The sequence below is a fragment of the Aristolochia californica genome, unplaced genomic scaffold (assembly GCF_029961685.1).
Source record: "Aristolochia californica isolate CCGP_79_NKW_82.1479 unplaced genomic scaffold, dmAriCali1.0.hap1 SCAF_16, whole genome shotgun sequence".
Classification (NCBI taxonomy): Eukaryota; Viridiplantae; Streptophyta; class Magnoliopsida; order Piperales; family Aristolochiaceae; genus Aristolochia; species Aristolochia californica.
This window is the reverse complement of record NW_027181837.1, coordinates 17,445,890-17,463,788: the sequence shown is the minus strand read 5'-3', so window position 1 is coordinate 17,463,788 and position 17,899 is coordinate 17,445,890. Positions and strand designations below refer to the sequence as shown.

The 17,899-nt window shown below is 38.4% G+C and overlaps 2 protein-coding genes across 2 annotated transcripts; both read left to right on the top strand.

Moving 5' to 3' along the window:
- Positions 1 to 313: 313 nt before the first annotated feature.
- LOC137952986 (probable WRKY transcription factor 4) lies at positions 314 to 9,661 on the top strand. The gene is made up of 4 exons (XM_068800146.1): positions 314 to 964; positions 6,295 to 7,019; positions 7,093 to 7,266; positions 9,061 to 9,661. The coding sequence occupies exons 1-4, from the start codon at positions 557 to 559 to the stop codon at positions 9,341 to 9,343; spliced, it is 1,590 nt and encodes a 529-aa protein (XP_068656247.1). The 5' UTR covers positions 314 to 556; the 3' UTR covers positions 9,344 to 9,661.
- Positions 9,662 to 10,098: 437 nt separating this feature from the next.
- On the top strand, positions 10,099 to 16,020 carry LOC137953397 (protein TOC75-3, chloroplastic-like). The gene is made up of 7 exons (XM_068800783.1): positions 10,099 to 11,285; positions 13,327 to 13,548; positions 13,653 to 13,760; positions 14,445 to 14,636; positions 14,767 to 15,015; positions 15,143 to 15,397; positions 15,575 to 16,020. The coding sequence occupies exons 1-7, from the start codon at positions 10,140 to 10,142 to the stop codon at positions 15,812 to 15,814; spliced, it is 2,412 nt and encodes an 803-aa protein (XP_068656884.1). The 5' UTR covers positions 10,099 to 10,139; the 3' UTR covers positions 15,815 to 16,020.
- Positions 16,021 to 17,899: the final 1,879 nt, after the last annotated feature.

Genomic DNA, 17,899 nt, shown 5'->3' with positions numbered 1-17,899 from the left:
GACACCTTTTTTGTATTGGTATTGTAGTGCAATTTGCATTATTTCCATTGTTAACCAAGTAGGAACTAGAGTGGAGGCAAAGAGTGGTTTTCAGGCTTTTCTGAGATAGCTATTCTTTTTCTCTTAAAATTCGTGGTTGTCATTTTTGGTCAGTATTTAACCGTCAAATTTGAAAATATGCCATTTCAATAAAGTCATATTTATAAATTATTTAATACTTTGTTAATTTTTATTTATAATTTTAAAAATATATTTATAGACACTTCTCTGAACACGCATCTTCCGGACTCAGTCCGCTACTGTAATAGGTAGTCTCGCGGGACTACTGTTTATATTCTTCTCGTCGTGGACTTTCCTTCGCTGATTTCCAGATTCCAGATGCGCGGAAAAGGAAGAATTGGAGATGAAAACAACGGACAAAGCCAGTGCGCAAAACGAAGATGATTTTCTCTCCTCTGTTTTTTGCTCTTTCGAACTTAATTTACGAGCTCTACAAACCCTAAAAATGGCGATTGCTTCTTAGTTTCATAGTTGTACACCTCCTCTCTGCTGGCTCATGGCGGAGAACGACGGTGCTGTCTCCAAGACAGTGTCGCCTCCTCGGCCGACGATCTCCCTGCCGCCGCGCTCCGCCGTGGAGAGTATCTTTACTCGCGATGCCGACGCCAGCCCTGGACCTATGACACTCGTTTCCAGCTTCTTCTCCGAGAACGACCCCGAGTCAGAGTGCCGATCCTTTTCCCAGCTCCTCGCCGGGGCTATGTCTTCGCCGGTTCCTTCTTCTGGAGCCGATGTTTCTGAGAATTCGGCGGGGGAGAGGGATGCCGGCGGTGGCGGCGGTTTGAGATTCAAGCAAAACCGGCCTTTCAATTTGGTAATTGCGCAGTCGCCCATGTTTACGGTTTCTTCGGGGCTGAGTCCTGCTAGCTTGTTGGATTCTCCTGGCTTCTTCTCGCCTGGTCAGGTACTCTTTTTGCTGGAGCTTCTCTTTTATGATAGAGTAGCATTTCGTTTAGTTCAATTCATTTCCGTCCCGTGGGAGAAGTTAGTTTTCTTTTCTATTTGAGATGTTCATCTTCTTCTGGTATATTGGTCAGCACTTGGTCTTTTCTTAAGCTTTGATGTTAAGAGGGAATTTGGGGCTTGGTTTTCAGCAGTTCGTTTCATTTATATTGTTCTGTAATTGGAAGTTGAGAGAGCATCTTTTTAATCAGCTACTTCGTCAGTCCAGATATGAGCAGCTCAGAGGTTATCTTGTCGGACATGCCGTAGTACGCGCTTCCTAGTGTCTGTTTGGCTTTATTTTTCTCTGAATACCATGGGAAAATTTAACTAGTAAGCAAGAGAATATATAGGAGCTAGATGCTGATCAAAGCAGGAATTTGTGAATTTACATAGTGAGAGCAGTGTGCACGAAAACGTTGCCAAAAGATGATAGAAAATGCTTGCAGGCCAACCTCTTAGGAATGCTACCTTAACTGTAGGCTCCTCAGTTTCTTGATGCTCCTTAATTGTGTATCGATTGAGCCTTCAAGACGACTCAGAACATCATTGAAAGTCACTGAAATGGAATTTTTATTCAAGGCAGTAGTCTTTTCATGCCTGACACAGAAGGTGTCTGACATTATCTTTCCTTCTAGGATAAATGCTGCTTGCAATCTGCATGCCAGAAAAATGGGTGTGTTTTTCACCTGCAATTACTAACTGATATATTTAGACTTATGTTCCTTATACCACAAGTTGCTGGTCTCTCTATAAAGATAGTCACTTATGTTGCAATAAAAGTGACTTTAATTTTTAAATGATGGATGTTCCTTGTTTCATTTTATACAATCTTTAAATCACCCAGTTTTACTCTCTTTGCAGAAAAAACACTAGTTGCTGAAGTCTAGCCTCACTTGATATCTTGTCATGAGTAAGAATATGAGCCACTTGCATAAAGAAAAGTAAGTATACGTGTCAGAGCTACCAAAACTAGAATTCTAGCAAAACTTGTTGCCTTATTGGATAAGAAGTTCAGCCTGATTTCTATAAGAATCCGGTATGACAAAGTTCTATTAAAAAATTCCTCAACAGTAGAAAATAATGCTGCTCTTTACCTGGAGGACATTGCAACTTATGTTTGTATAATAAGCAGAAGAAGTACATGACATTGAAGATTATAGAATATAGGATTTTTTTTTAAGGCTAGTTTTGTTTGGGTTAATTATACTTAAATCCCTAAAAAAAGACAAAGTTGCTCTCACTTCAGACAAATTACTAATTACCCTCACACCCTGATTTATAAGATCATTTTTCTCACCCCTTTTCTATGTTAAATTGCCTTTATTTTTTTTTTAAGTAATATATTTCCTAAAAAGAGAAGGTCCACTTGTCTCCTCTCTTCTTTCCCGACTCGGGAGAGAAGGGAGAGGGCAGGCAGCACCTTTGTGTTCCATATGTGTAAGGGGTCTCCACCCTCCCGGAATCAAAGGAAGTTCGCCTTGCATGGTGACAGTGTGGTGATTCATCACTAAGTGGGGGGGAGGGGGGGAGGGGAGGTTGGGGGATGCCTGCCGTCTTGTTTATTGAAAGAAACAAGAGGGAGGTGGGGCCTTCCTCCTCCACTCGCACAATGGTCTAGCTGTGGAGGATGAAACCTCTTCCATTGTCTTCCCCTTTGTCCTAATGGTCTTGCCTCTTCCTTGTCTTCTCTCTCAATACTAGGAGGGAAAGGAGGGGAGGGGTTGGTCTCTTAAAAAATGATAAAACCTTTAGAAAATGGTAATTTGTCTTTGTTAAGGAATAGTCCCACATGGATTAGTGAGTACAAAGATCTTGGGTTTATTAGTTGGGAAAGAGGCTTCCTAAGGTGGCTAGTCAGAGCAAGTACTCATATGTGGGCCTGCACCTAAACTATCTACTTGTAGAGCCACAATAAGAGTGTCTACACCTAAACTATCCACTTGTAGAGCTACAAAAGAGGCTCTACACCTAAATTGCCTACTGCTAAATTATCCATTTGTAGAGCCACGAAAAGAGGGTCTACACGTGAGGGGGAGTGTTAAGGAATAGTCCCACATGGATTAGTGAGTACAAAGATCTTGAGTTTATTAGTTGGGAAAAAGGCTTCCTAAGGTGGCTAGTCATTTTTGGGATGGGCTTTGATCCAATTTAACAGTCTTAATCTTATATAAAAATCAAGATAAAGGGGTAAGAGTAATGCTTTTTGAAAACCTGGGGGCTGAGAATAATAAACCCTTTTTTTGTACTTAACTTGGGTGTTAGTGGGAATAGTTCCACATAGGTAAGTGCCAGGAAAAATCTTATGGTTATTAGTTAGGGAATGAACTAGTAATTTGGCTAGTCATTTTGGGGCAGACTTGGCCCCAATTTTAGTATAGATTAGAGCAAGATGTCTGCCTTGTTGGGCTAAGTTTGTGGCCCCATTTGTGTTATTCATGTTTGAAGCTTGTTCTCTAATTGAGTAGGTTTGGATGTGAGGATTGCTAGTAGGAATAACCCTCAAGAGTTAATACTAGGAAAATTCATGTGTTTATTGGCAAAAACCTCCAACTTTGGTTAGTCACTTTGGTGTGGGTGGACTTGGACCCAACTCTATCATGGTATGAGAGTAGGATATTTGCATTATCGGGCGCAGTTTGCGCACAACTTAATTTGTACCTCATTTGTGTTGTCCACATCTTAGGCTTGTTGTCCATTTGTGAAAACTTGGACGTGATGGGGAGTATCAATAGAAATAGTCCCTGCATTAATAAGTATTAAGAAATTTTCTATGGTTATTAGCAAGAAAATGACTGCTAACTTGGCTAGTCATTTTGGGATGGACTTGGACCTTTTTTTTAAACACCTGGACCCAACTTTAACATCGTATTTCCACTTTATCTTGTTCATCTTTATTTTTTCCTTCAATTGCAAACTGAGAAGAGATGAATCACTTGCTAGATGTCCTTGTAGCAGGTATTTCTAGCATCTTGGTATTGTTTGATCACCTAATGAAAATAATTATTTCTCATGGATTTTCAATGCACCAGATGATGTTACATTTATATGATTGGTGCATGTTCAGTGTTTTTTGATTGCGTGGATGGTTTTGGCTTGTGTTTAGTTTTAGTCATTAGCATATTTCTGCTTTAAAAAAAAATTATTTACCTATTTCTATTTACATCTTCAACATTGCTTTATCAATTTTGTCTCCATTTGTGACTTGGGGCCTTTGGCTTTGTGGTCACAGTTAGAGAGAGAGGGGGGGGGGGGGGGGGGGTGATATCAACATTAAAAAAAAATTGTCTTGACAAATGATATTATTATTGATTTATGTAAATGGTTTTTATTTTTTATTTTTTATTCTTGTCTATAGTTTTCTGTAGTTTCTCATTGTTTATTATAAAGTGTCATTAGGCTCAGGTGTTGGGTCCTAAAGTGTCACCCTCTAGCATTTTCAGCTTAGATTACATTGTTCAGGTGAGACACTATTTTTATCCTCGTTCTTATTCCAATTTGATAATTGTAATCCATTCTTTTAGCACTTCTTGGTGATTTTGTGCTTGTTTCTGTAGAGCAAGAAATAGTAAGTAACAACAAACTGGGAGAAAATCTTTTTATTACATTCGTTTTTCTTTATTTAAGATTAGATGAAGCTGCAAAATGGGAGCAAGGAGCTTTGAGATTAACTATACTTGGTGCTTTGTGTGCTCTCTTCTCAGTACTAGGGGAAACTTTAGGCTCTGCTGTATACCAGTCTATGTCAATTCTCTACACTTCATATCAGCATACATGTGTCTATTAGCATTTGGTGTTTTGGCTGTTTCTCTGCAGTATACATCAGATTTAGAATTTGTTGGGTAATAATGGCCATCACTTTAAGAATCTCATGTGCCGCTTTTGGGTTATCTCAAGTTGCATTGTTTCATTTTCGTCTAAAGTTGCATGCTTTATTCATGTTTTCTTTGTCATAAGTGGAAATTTTCTAGTATATTTCTGTCCTAGGTTGCCAGTGACATACATTTTGTGCTTCCTCTTTGCCAGCATATCAGATGTTGGCTCTTCTAATTCAGTAATAGTTCAGCACTATTTCAAAAATAAAATAAAATTCAGTAACAGTTCATGAAAGGCACCTTGTTTTTTTTTTTTATTTGAACACAAGTGCCTATTACTGTGTGCTATAATGTTGCACTTTGTACTTAATCCTACATTCTCTTTTTGTTGTTGTTTACTATTTGTGTGGAAGTTGACTAAAAGCATACAATTGGTTTTTTGTCAGATTGAATCTGCTCTCAGTTAGTGGATGTTACCATAAAATAACATCTCGCGAAGACTTCTTTACTTTTCCTGGCGATCATGTTTAGTTAATTCTCCAAGGATGAGCATTTTTTGTGGCATTTCTGCTTCAGCTGTGATGGGATTTTCTTACTAGAAAATGATTAACTAAGGTGGTGGTTTATGCACCCAATCAATTCCTTCCAAATCCTTGTGGCCCATAGCTTGACTACCAGTTGATCCTACCTTGGAACTGACCTCTATAAAAGCCCGAGACCATGGGACAATGGATGACACAAACCAAATTGGTTGTAGCTGAACCTCTTTAACAAAGTTCCTGTAGGTAGGGCAAATGATAGCGCATGAGTAATAAGGGGCATGTTTTATAATTATTTTAATACGTAGAAGGATATATTAGAGAGATTTGAGCGGAGACACCAACTTGGTCTTTCCAAATTTAGAAAGTGTTTCGAAGTAGGAGACTTCTAATTTCGCTTCTCTAAGTTTAGAAGATGTTTTGAAGTAGGAAACTTCCCATGTGAGGGAAGTTGCTGAAAAGGAGAGTTCAGCTTTTGGTAGAATTAGAGTTTCCTAATTTAGTTTTTGAAGTCCTAGATGCATTGTAATTATTGCTTAAACGAGAATATGCTTAGGGCTTGCGATGTTGCTTCAAGCTTTGTTTATCTTCTGTTTTTGTTATTTCTTTAGCTGCTAGAGTACTCCCCAGCTCTCTCTTTCTCTCAAATTCGTGCAAAAACTACTGTTCCACTCAGGTTGATGTCACTTAGGTTTGTATCACTCTCATTTGGTAGTCTGAAGGCAGTCAAATAGAAACATATTGTTGACAAAAATTAAGACTATTTTGCGCCCTCACTTTGTGTTTTTTTCTTTTTCATCCTGTATTTTTGGAGCAGGTGTAGAGCTTTTTCCATTTGCCTTTCCAAAATTCTTCTAAAATTCTGCAAAGAATAGATATGGGAAATTGCTTGTCTCTGTATAATCACAACTTTTAACTGATTTAATGGTTTCTTACAGGGTCACTTTGGGATGTCTCATCAGCAAGCCCTGGCTCAAGTAACTGCACAAGCAGTTCAATCCCAATCTCATAACCAAGTTGGTTATGCTTCTTCTCTACCAACAGGAACAATAACTTCAGCCCTTCCTGTCCAATCGATCCCACTTCAACAAATACAACCTGTTGGATCGAATCCTAAAACATTGACAACGGGATCACTTCAGATGGCTCAGTCAGACCAAAGATCTCAACCCACTGGCCCTGCGGTTGACAAGCCAACTGATGATGGTTACAATTGGCGAAAATATGGGCAAAAACAAGTGAAGGGAAGTGAATACCCTCGAAGTTACTATAAGTGTACCCATCCAAATTGCCCTGTCAAGAAAAAGGTGGAGCGGTCCGTTGATGGCCATGTGACACAAATCATTTACAAGGGTCAGCACAACCACCAAAAACCTCAACCCAGTATGCGTGCCAAAGAAGGTGCCGTTTTGCCATCAGTTGTTAATGGAATGGATGGAAATGTAGAGTTACTTGTGAATCCCGAGTTAGGCTCAGCTGGTCACCCTGGAAACATGGGTCTATCTAGTGAAGGTACAGGTACCGGTTCAATATCAAGGCGGGACCAGGAATCTGGACATGCAACAACTGAACAGTTATCCGGCTCAAGTGATGGGGAAATCGGGGATATTGAAAGAAGGACAGATGAGAGAGATAATAGTGATGAACTGGATCCCAAGAGAAGGTAAATTGTTTTGACTTAGTGTTGGGGATTTTTTGAAAATTATGATATTTGACAAAGGATGATTGTGAAACAGGAAGTTAGAAACAACAGTTGTTGCGACAAGAGTAATTGAGTCTGCTGGGTTGCACAAGACAGTCACTGAGCCTCGGATTGTAGTGCAGACTACCAGTGAAGTTGATCTTTTGGATGATGGCTACAGGTGGCGCAAGTATGGGCAGAAAGTAGTGAAAGGCAATCCACATCCAAGGTAATAACATCCTTCTTAACTTGTCTATGTGGCTTTTCCTTCAACTTGCACCTCTAAGACCTTTCGGGGTATCTATAAAACCTTTCTGACTGTCTGCAAGCTGAAGAGAATCAAATATATTCTGGGAAGCCAATTAATTGTTTTCAATTTGTATGGTGAAATGGAGGCATTTGATAGTTGGATGTTGATTTTGTTCTTATTAGGTTCCAAACCTTTATGGTTACTACTCAACTATCTAAATATACGATATACATTTAATGGTTTATATGTTCATATGCACACTTATATTCAAGAAACAAAATATATACATTATATGATACATTATTATGTACACAATGTAATTTTGGTTTTGATTGAGGCTGGGATCAATGAAATTGGATGCAAGGATTCAGGTGGGACTTCCATTCATTTAAGATTAATAGGAGTTGGTTCTCAAGGATGTACTACTAACCATCTTTTTTTCATCTGAAAATGTCTTTGGGTTGAATAAATAAAGAACTATGTTTTCTTTATTTTCAGTCCATTAATGTTTTGCTTTTATCATATGAAAAGTATGCATACATGATTATTTTGGATGGAAAAGCTGTTGCTTGTAAAATGCACTGTTTTTCATTAATCATTGATCTACTAATATGTTTATATATCCAAATATGACACTTCTTAAAAGAGTTCCAAAAATGACAAAGTTTAACTAAGTGTTTTTTATCGCGAAACTTGATTTTGCTGGTGCAGAGCACAGGCCCAAATGGAGGTCGAAGTGTTTTGCCTATTTTTATGTTTTATTTGTTTAGTTTACAGGAGGTTTCGGATGCCTATGCTCCCTTTGCATTGGGATTTAGAAGATAATGGCTGTAGTTAGACATGCCTATGACTTAAACAACCAGTCCAAAAATCCTTTAGTTGACATGGAAAACCATCAAACTGAAAAAATGTCTGATTGATAAGAAAAAAATATCGTCCCTGGTATTTTGTAGATCTCAAATGGTTTCTGTAGTACACATGACGTGAATTTACAATTCATGAATTGATATTCACAAAATATTTTTTTGTCAAAAGGGAATAAATGGAAGAATTCCAAGTAAATACTCTCATAAAGTTGTTGAAACTTGAAACTCCTAATGTCTAGCTCAATTTATAACATCTGATAAGCACAAGTTCTTGGTTTTCTCTTAGGAGTTGGAGTTTCACAGATTTAGTTCTTATCCCTCCCGAAAAAGAAAAGGTTGTTATGCTATTCTGTTTCCAGTGGAATTACCAGAACTAACGGTCCTATACTTGTTGCACGATTCGATACTGCTTCATTTCCTTGCACCGAATATGACTTCCTCTGCCTGAGTCTTACAGTTAGGAAGGCCTGAGTCTTACAGTTAGAAAGGGGTAAGATTATGGGTGTAAAAGGGTCAAGGTGGTATTTGTCAATGGGGGTATTTACTTGCAGATAAGTTTGTCATTTTTTTGTTTAGGGCATGAAAAGTAGGAACAGTAGGTCTTTACATGAGGATACTTCCTAATTAGTTGAGAAGCAGGTATTTTGCATGTGACTGTAATTTTTGTATTATATAGTGAAAAGAAGTAGATGAACCGAAACCCCTCACGTTTTTTATTTCTTCTGTGTCCTGCCTTTCTCTGGCATGTTCCTTGTTGCCGATGGCTTGCCCTGCAGCCTAAGCCCCTTCTCTGCCAATTACGGAAAATATGCTGACAAAAAATGAGAGTTAACATTTTGTTACTTTCAAACATATGATTTTTTCTGTAATTTTTCCTTTTCTGATCTATCTTGATTCATTTTTATAGGAGCTATTACAAGTGTACTACTGCTGGGTGCAATGTCCGCAAACATGTAGAAAGGGCCTCCAATGATGCCAAGTCTGTCATAACTACATATGAAGGAAAACATAACCATGAAGTTCCTGCTACTAAAAACAGTAGCCATAACATGGCCAACAGTTCTGTGCAGTCGAAAGTGCAAGGTTCTACAGAAAATAAGAGTATCAATCTTTCAAAAGTCGATGCCACTAATGGCCATCAACAAGCCATATCACTTGTTTGGACGAAGGAGGAACATGATATAATGTAGGATTAGTTTTGACTAAATCTTTTGGCAGAAGCTTGTAGGGAGCCAAAATGGCTTCTCCAAATCCAGAGTCTCAGAGGAAGATCACCTGTATATTAGATCACCCTTGTCATGTTGTGTTGTAATTCATGATTCAATTATGTACCAGTGATTCGTTCCTCTTCTGTATATTCCTCCGTGTGTATCATTTAGGTAAGGTTTTTTTTATCAACTTTTTGTTAAAAGCCATCAGTGTCTGATGCCTACAGACTGTAAATGGGTGCAAACAAAGTTATTTATCTTCCCTGTCCGCCTAAATGTGAAAGTAAGATGCTTCATTTAGGTCTCCCGGGTCACTTTTGATGTTAAGCAACAGGACTGCCAACAGGTCTTAGGACCATGAGCCTTTTGGTGTTGAAAGTACCCTGGAGGTTTCTTGTTCTCTCAGCAATGCTTTTTTACTTTCACCAAAGCAAAGCTTCGCTGCTCCGATTGGGCTAAATTCTTTCATAGAATGGCGCCATTCTTAGCCATAATTGCAGTAGCTTAAAGAAGTGGATTCTGCTACAGAAGCTTATTTTAATTTGACATTAAAACGGGCAGCCGCTTGTAAATATTTATTTTGAAACCGATCGAGGGGAGAGTAATTTTGCAATTTAGACATTGATTTTATGCTGGTATTTTTTCTTTGAGAAAAATTTAAAATTTTAATGCTCAACTTTGAATCGATATTAGTGTCGCGATATATCATTTGCAGAGCGTAGTAGTATTACCTCTCTCTCTCTCGCTCTCTCGGTCTCCGCCCTCGCGCTGCGCCGATATGGGGTCGTGCGCTCACTCTTACCTGCTCAACCCCGTCCTCCCCTCCCTCCCTTCCTCCCGCCGGCGCAGGATAGTCTCCGCCACCGCTTCTTCTCCCAAATGCTCCTTTATCTCCTCCTCTTCTTCTTCCGAATCTGATTCTACCAAAACCCCTTCCAAAACCCTGTCCACTCTTTCCAAGACCCTCGCTGCCTCTTCCGCCGTCTCTCTCATTTTCCAACTGTCACAAGGTGACGATACTGGCCGCGGTGGTTTTTTTTCTGGAGGCGGAGGCGGCGGTGGCGGTGGCGGTGGTGGCAATGGCAACAGGGGAGGTGGAGGAGGTGGTTTCTCTAATTTCTGGTCTAGGTTTTTCTCTCCCCGCGCAATTGCCAAGGAGGATGAATCGCCTGAATGGGATTCCCACGGTCTTCCTGCCAACATCATCGTGCAACTCAATAAGCTTTCGCCCTTCAAACGCTACAAGGTCTCAGAAATTCTCTTCTTTGACCTGCGACGTAGAACTACCGTCGGCACTGAAGATTCCTTCTTCGAAATGGTCTCCATCAGGCCCGGAGCTGTCTACACAAAGTCTCAACTACAGCAAGAGCTCGAGACCCTCGCCACATGTGGAATGTTTGAAAAGGTGGACTTGGAAGGTAAGACCAAACCTGACGGCACCATTGGTGTAACAATTTCCTTCACCGAGAGCACATGGCAATCTGCTGATGCATTTCGGTGCATCAATGTCGGCTTGATGCCTCAATCTAAGGCAATCGAGATGGACCCGGACATGACGGACAGGGAGAAAATGGACTACTTCCGTAGTCAGGAGAAGGACTATCGGAGGAGAATAGAGCGAGCACGAGACTGTTTGCTTCCGATTCCGGTGCAAAAGGAAGTCTTGAACATGATGAGGGAGCAAGGGAAGGTAAGTGCGAGGCTATTGCAGAGGATACGAGATAGAGTGCAAAAGTGGTACCATGACGAAGGGTATGCTTGTGCACAAGTGGTCAATTTTGGGAATTTGAATACCAGGGAAGTGGTCTGTGAGGTCGTAGAGGGGGATATTACTCAGACGGTGGTGCAATTTCAAGATAAACTTGGGAATGTTTGCGAGGGAAACACGCAGTTGCCAGTAGTATGGAGAGAGTTACCTAGACAGGTATTTATTAGTTCCATGGATGTATGGTTTTCTCCATTTGGTCAGCCGGTTCTTTATTTTTGAAACTGTTGAGTTTAATACTTGTTATTTTTCATGAACACATCATGGTCGAGTCATGTTGGTTGTTTTATGCTATTCAAATTAAAATGTTATTGGATATATTCTTTTGGAAGGACGGCCAACTACGCTGTTTATGCTTTCCAAGGAGGAAACAGAATGATATTTTCTGCTGATCCCTTGATGCTGTGAAATCAATCAGACTTTTTTGTCCTCTGACTAATAAGGATCCCGTTGACTAGGTGAATGCCTGTGGTGGGTTTTATTAATGTCTTAGCTTCTGTACCTTGTGTGGTTTTAAATTCCTTTCCCGCAATGTATCAAAAGCATGAATACATATAGATCAGTTAATATTGTTCATTTTCTGTTTGTATTTTTTTGAGTTTATTTTCCTCCCCACTTTTTTGTTTTTTCTAGTTTACTTCACTTTCTGCATTTATATTTTCTTTTAGTTTATTTCCCTGTGAACTTTTGTCTTTGTTCTATTTATTTTTCCTCAAGCCTCAATTTACCATTTGGAGGGGCCTTTAAAAAAGTTACAATTGGAAGGGAACCAGAACTTCCTACACAAATTGTTATTATTTTCTTTTCCATTGTTTTTTATTTTTATTTTTTCAGTAGCATGTCTTTTAGTTTGATTGAAGCTATCTGTTTGAAAATTGTGGCATGTTTTTATGTAATGGTAGCGCTCTTCTTTAGTGTCTTTTTTTAACTGCCACTTTAGAGAACAGGCATGTGATGCAAGTTTTCAGTTGACTGAAGCAGTCTGTTAAAGAACCTATAATTTAACTAGGTGATTGCCTGTGGTGAATTCTGTACCTTTTGTGGTTATAAGCTCCTTTCCTGCAATGCATCAAAAGCATGTCTACTCAGTTCCTGTACGTAGATCAGTGAATATTGTGTGTTTTCTGTTAATATTTGTTCGCGTTTATTTTCCTTTCCACTTTTTTTGTGTGTTCTAGTTTACTTCACTTTCTGAATTTATATTTTCTTCTAGTATATTTTTCTGGGAACTTTTGTCTTCTTTCTATTTATTTTTCCTCCAGCCTCAAGTTATCAGAAGGGGACCAGATCTTCCTATCCAAATTGTTTTTATTTTTATTTTCCAGGTTTTTTAACTTTAGCTGTAACGTGTCTTTTAGTTTGATTGAAGCTATCTGTTAGAAAATTGAGGCCTGTGTAAAGGTACAGTGTTTTTCTTTTTAACTGCCACTTTAGAGAACTGGCATGCAAGGCATGTTTTAGTTTGAATGAAGCTATCTGTTAAAGAACATATAATTTAACTAGGTGAATGCCTATGGTGGGTTTTATTAATGTCTTAGGTTCTGTACCTTTGTGATTTTAAACTCCTTTCCTGCAATGTATCAAAAGCATGTCTACTCAGTTCCTGACGTAGATCAGTGAATATTGTGTGTTTTCTGTTAGTATTTGTTCGATTTTATTTTCTTTTCCTCTTTTTTTGTTTGTTCTAGTTTACTTCAGTTCTGAATTTATATTTCCTTCTAGTTTATTTTCCTGTGAAATTTTGTCTTTCTTTTAATTATTTTTCCTCAAGCCTCAAGTTACAGTTTGGGGGGGGGGGGGGGGGGCTGGGCTTTAAAAAAAGCTACAATTGGAAGGGATCTGAGCCTCCCATCCAAATTTCTATAATTTTTTTTCCTTTGGTTTTTTATTTTTTCTGTAGTCTTTTAGTTTGATTGCACCTATCTGTTAGAAAATTGAGGCCTATGTTTATGTAATGGTAGTGCTCTTCTTTAGTGTTTTTTTTTTTAACTGCCATTTTAGAGAACAGACATGCAAGGCATGTTTTCAGTTTGAATGAAGCTATAAAGAACCTATATTTATCTAATGGTATTGCCTTTCTTTAGTGTTTTTTAACTGCCTTTTTGAAAACTTGCTATCAGTGCAATGTGGTCTATAAATTTTTTAGTTTCCCTATCCCTTTGATAGCGTGTGAGCTTTTAACACCTCATGCTTGTTGCAGCTTCAAAAAGGTCGTGTCTTCAATATAGAAGCTGGGAAACAAGCACTTAGGAATATAAACTCACTTGCCTTATTTTCCAACATTGAAGTCAACCCACGGCCTGATGAGAAGAATGAGGGAGGGATTATTGTTGAAATAAAGCTAAAAGAACTTGAACAAAAAACTGCAGAAGTCAGCACAGAATGGAGCATTGTACCAGGACGTCAAGGGCGGCCAACTCTGGTGGATTTGTTTCTCTTTTAAACTTCTCTTATAGATTGATTTTGTTAATTATACTCATTGATTTACTTGTTGGTTCTCATTAATCTCTGAATGCTCTTTTACAGGCCTCCATTCAGCCTGGTGGAACAGTTTCATTTGAACATAGAAACCTCAAAGGTCTGAATAGATCTATACTAGGTTCTGTGACTTCAAGCAATCTCCTAAATCCGCAGGTACTATGGTCTATCATTGGCTTCTATCTCCTGTTTGCTGCATGATGCCCTATCTCAGTTTTCAGTTGAACAGTGAATGACATGCAATGTGTGCCTATGCTCCTTGCTTAAACTGATAAGTTAATACTGTTTAAAACTATCATAAAAAAAATAAAAAAAAGCTGAAGATTTTCTTAGTTAGCTGTTATTTGCACTGATTTTCTGAAGAAAGGACCTACTAGTAGAAATCATTGGGTACTTCTAATGGTGGGAGTATTACTGACTGGTTGATTGAGCCAAGTTGCTTGCCATGTCCAAATCTGAAGTCATTCCGATTGTCAATGAGATACGAAAAGTTGTAACTATAAGTACAGGAGTTACAAGTGGATTAAGTTGGCGAATAGCTATGTGCACAGAACATGCTTACTGGAGTGTGTAATAGAATCTCTTTTGGATGCAAATTTTGTATAGTTAATTCATGTCCTTGTGCTAGAGCCAAGCAATTGTATGGCCTTGATTATTTTGATGTTCTAATGTGGTTGATGTTTATTTTCAGTGTTGTTGTTGTTGTTGTTGTATTATTAGGTTTTTGTCTTGTTTTGTTGGTTTATTTGTTTTTAAAATTTTTTGAATAGCTATATGGTTCTTTCTAGTGAGGTATTATTCTCGAAAATCTTCGTCAGCATCTATGCATTCTTTTATCAGGATGATCTTGCTTTCAAGCTTGAATATGTGCACCCATATCTGGATGGTGTAACAAATCCTCGCAACCGCGCTTTCCGTACAAGCTGCTTCAACAGCCGTAAATTGAGTCCTGTATTCACTGGTGGCCCAGGAGTAGATGAAGTTCCAGCAATATGGATTGATCGTGTGGGCTTCAAGGCCAACATTACTGAGGTAGGTGACTTGATTTTGCAATCTTTTTCTGGTTTAGAACTGCTCAGAACTGTATATACTCAAAATCTGTTACTTTTGTGCTCACGGTTTGCTGAATTCGTTCTCATACTGATTGAATATCTCTTGATAGTGTTTCACACGGCAAAGCAAGTTCACTTATGGGCTTGTGATGGAAGAAATTACAACTCGTGATGAAACCAGCAGCATCTGTACTAATGGTTCCCGGCCATTGCCTAGTGGTGGGTTGAGCATGGATGGACCTCCAACAACTCTTAGCGGTACTGGAGTGGACCGCATGGCTTTTTTGCAAGCAAACATTACCCGTGACAACACAAAGTTTGTTAATGGAACAATTGTTGGCGAGAGGAATGTGTTTCAGGCATAAACTTTTGCCTGCATCTTTATATGTTTTGAATTATTGGCATGATCAAACTTTATTAAAAACCATGATCAAGTTTTTTTCATGATTTGAGTAACATGTGGAAGTATGTTTTTTTCAATTGCAGTTAGATCAAGGCCTAGGGATTGGAAGCAAGTTTCCATTTTTCAACCGACACCAGTTAACTGTTACCCACTTTGTTCAATTGAAGAGTGTGGAAGAAGGTGCTGCTAAACCACCACCCCCAGTACTAGTCCTTCATGGGCATTATGGAGGTTGTGTTGGAGACCTTCCTAGTTACGATGCTTTCACTCTTGGTGGGCCATATTCTGTCAGGGGCTATAACATGGGAGAGCTCGGCGCGTGCAGAAATATTCTCGAGGTAAGAGGAATCATCTTAATGTCTTAGAAATTATATATGTGAATCTGAAGGGCTACAAATTATATGCATTAATCTGAAAATGCTATTGCCTTGTTTCACTTAGAATCTGTTCTATTTATTTTAGCATTTATATGCTTCATACAACTTGAGCTAATTGTGGATTTTATTCTGTCTAAGCTTGCTGCTGAGCTAAGAATACCTGTGAGAAACACACAAATATTTGCATTTGCGGAGCATGGAAATGACCTGGGTAGCTCCAAAGATGTTAAAGGAAACCCTACAGAGTTTTTCCGGCGCGTAGGCCATGGATCATCCTATGGGGTTGGGATGAAGTTAGGTTTGGTGAGAGCCGAGTATGCTGTGGACCATAATGCAGGAACAGGCGCTGTATTCTTTAGGTTTGGTGAAAGATTCTAAGGTGCATTTTTTTTGTAGCATATATGGTTCAGAGTCGTGTTAGTAGGATGCTTTTATTTCTTGAGTGGGATATCATTCACTGTTTGGCTTTCCCTTGAAGGCCCCAAAATTGGGTTTTTTCCTTTTTGTTTCTTAAATCTTCGGCTTGTTCTGGTGTAATCCGAACTCCTACTTGATGTAATAGAAACCTCCCTTTTCCCCCTTCAGTATATATACTGGTAATTTTGTTGCAGAGTGCAATTATAGACCCAACAGTTATATTCCATGGAGTAATCTTATGTATTACTTATCTATGGCGATGACTGCCACGAGCTGAGTTAACATCGAAAAGATCAGCCAAGGGGTGTGGGGTTGGGGAGAGGAAGGCAACGATCGAGGAAGAGACTAGTGAAGAACTCTGCAGTTTGACTGTGCAAATGGGGACGATCAGCCAACATCTTCTCCACAAATCAAGCCCCAGTTTGTGAGAATCAATTTCCCAAAAGTCATTTTTTTTTAAAGTTCAATACCTGAAACTTGCATGCATATGTTGATTGTGTAGTTCATATCTTGTTTTGTTTTGTATGCAAAAAAAATTTCAATAATATTTCAAAATTTTCTCTAAAAGTTTTCCTTGAGTTTAGTCTTGTTGAAAAAGTAATTAATCAATTAATCTATTGAAATTCTAAGTTAGGGTTTGAAGAGTTATTTTAGAAAGTAGTCCATAGTTCAATTGTGTTTAGGACAACTTTCATACCAGTATTTATTTTATTTTTCCTTGGTTAATTAAAAGTGATTGTTGGCCAATTAGAATTCTGGTTTAAAATTTAAAAGGAGAAGAAAAAAAAAAAATGGAAGCTATACTCAGAATGCCTATAGGCTGAGTTTATTCTCTTGTTTGATTGCTGAATTTAATGTGTTGTTAATGTTGTTTTTTAGTTCCGTTCCATCAAGTATTTGTTCATTTCTTGTCCTCTTCTTGCTAAAACTCATTCAAGAGTGTTGCTTTTCCTTTTTTTTTTTTTTTTGGAGTCAAAATGTTGATGTTTCTAACTCTTCTTCTTCCTCCTTTACATATGCGGATTTCAATAAGGAGACCTTTGAGAATTATTATAATTCCACTAAAAGGGTTGAGTAATTATTTGTTTTTGTCCGAATGCGTGAAACGGTTTTTGATTACTAGAGACCTTGTTGGACACGTAATTCAACCATCATTGCATATAGATGAACCCTTTTCTCATAAATGGTTGAGGGAAGACACTCTAGTTATCAATTGGCCGATAAATAGCATGGAAGAACATGTAGCAAACAATGTAGTGCACTTAGAAACAACAAAAACAATATGGGACACATGTTTTGAGTTATTCTTCAAAGGATTTATGATAATTTTTTAGGAGATGTGCAAAACAAAGAGTAAAGACAACCTTCATGAGTACTTTGTTAATTTCAATGTGTTACTACAGGAATGAAAAGTTGTACAACCATATGCTCTTGATATTGCTACATAGGAAAATCAAAGAGAGTACCTTGTTTTAGCTATATGTCTTGCAAATCTATCATCTTACTTGGATGTTGCCAAGTCTTGGGTACTCATCTCTCCAACAAAACCCTCTTTCAATGATGTATGTGCTACCATGCTACAAATTCCGATTAAGAAGTCCAACAATCAGCCAAACCAAGTGGGTGGGAGAACATGGTTATGGTATAGGTAAAAGAAGAGGTGGAAAGATATATGGAAAAGGAAGAGGTAGAGGTGGGAATGTTCCTACCTCTAGTTCAAATAACATTAGTGGTCAACAAAGGTAGCATACTTTTTGTGGGCTCAACAATCATTTGATTGAGAATTATCGGAACCTACATGGTAAACCACTATACTTCAAAGTTAATCAAGCATCAACTTCTATTACTAATGAATCATCTTTAGATCCCTCAAAACGAAGATTGACCCTATTTGAAGAGGATCATGAATTGTTTCATAAATTTAAGAGTATGATAACACCCCTCAAAGTAATACTACAACCATAGTTGCTACTAGTGGTACGTATTCCTTTCTCTCATGTTCTACCTTGGATTATTGACTCTCGAGACTTCGAGCACCTTATGCAT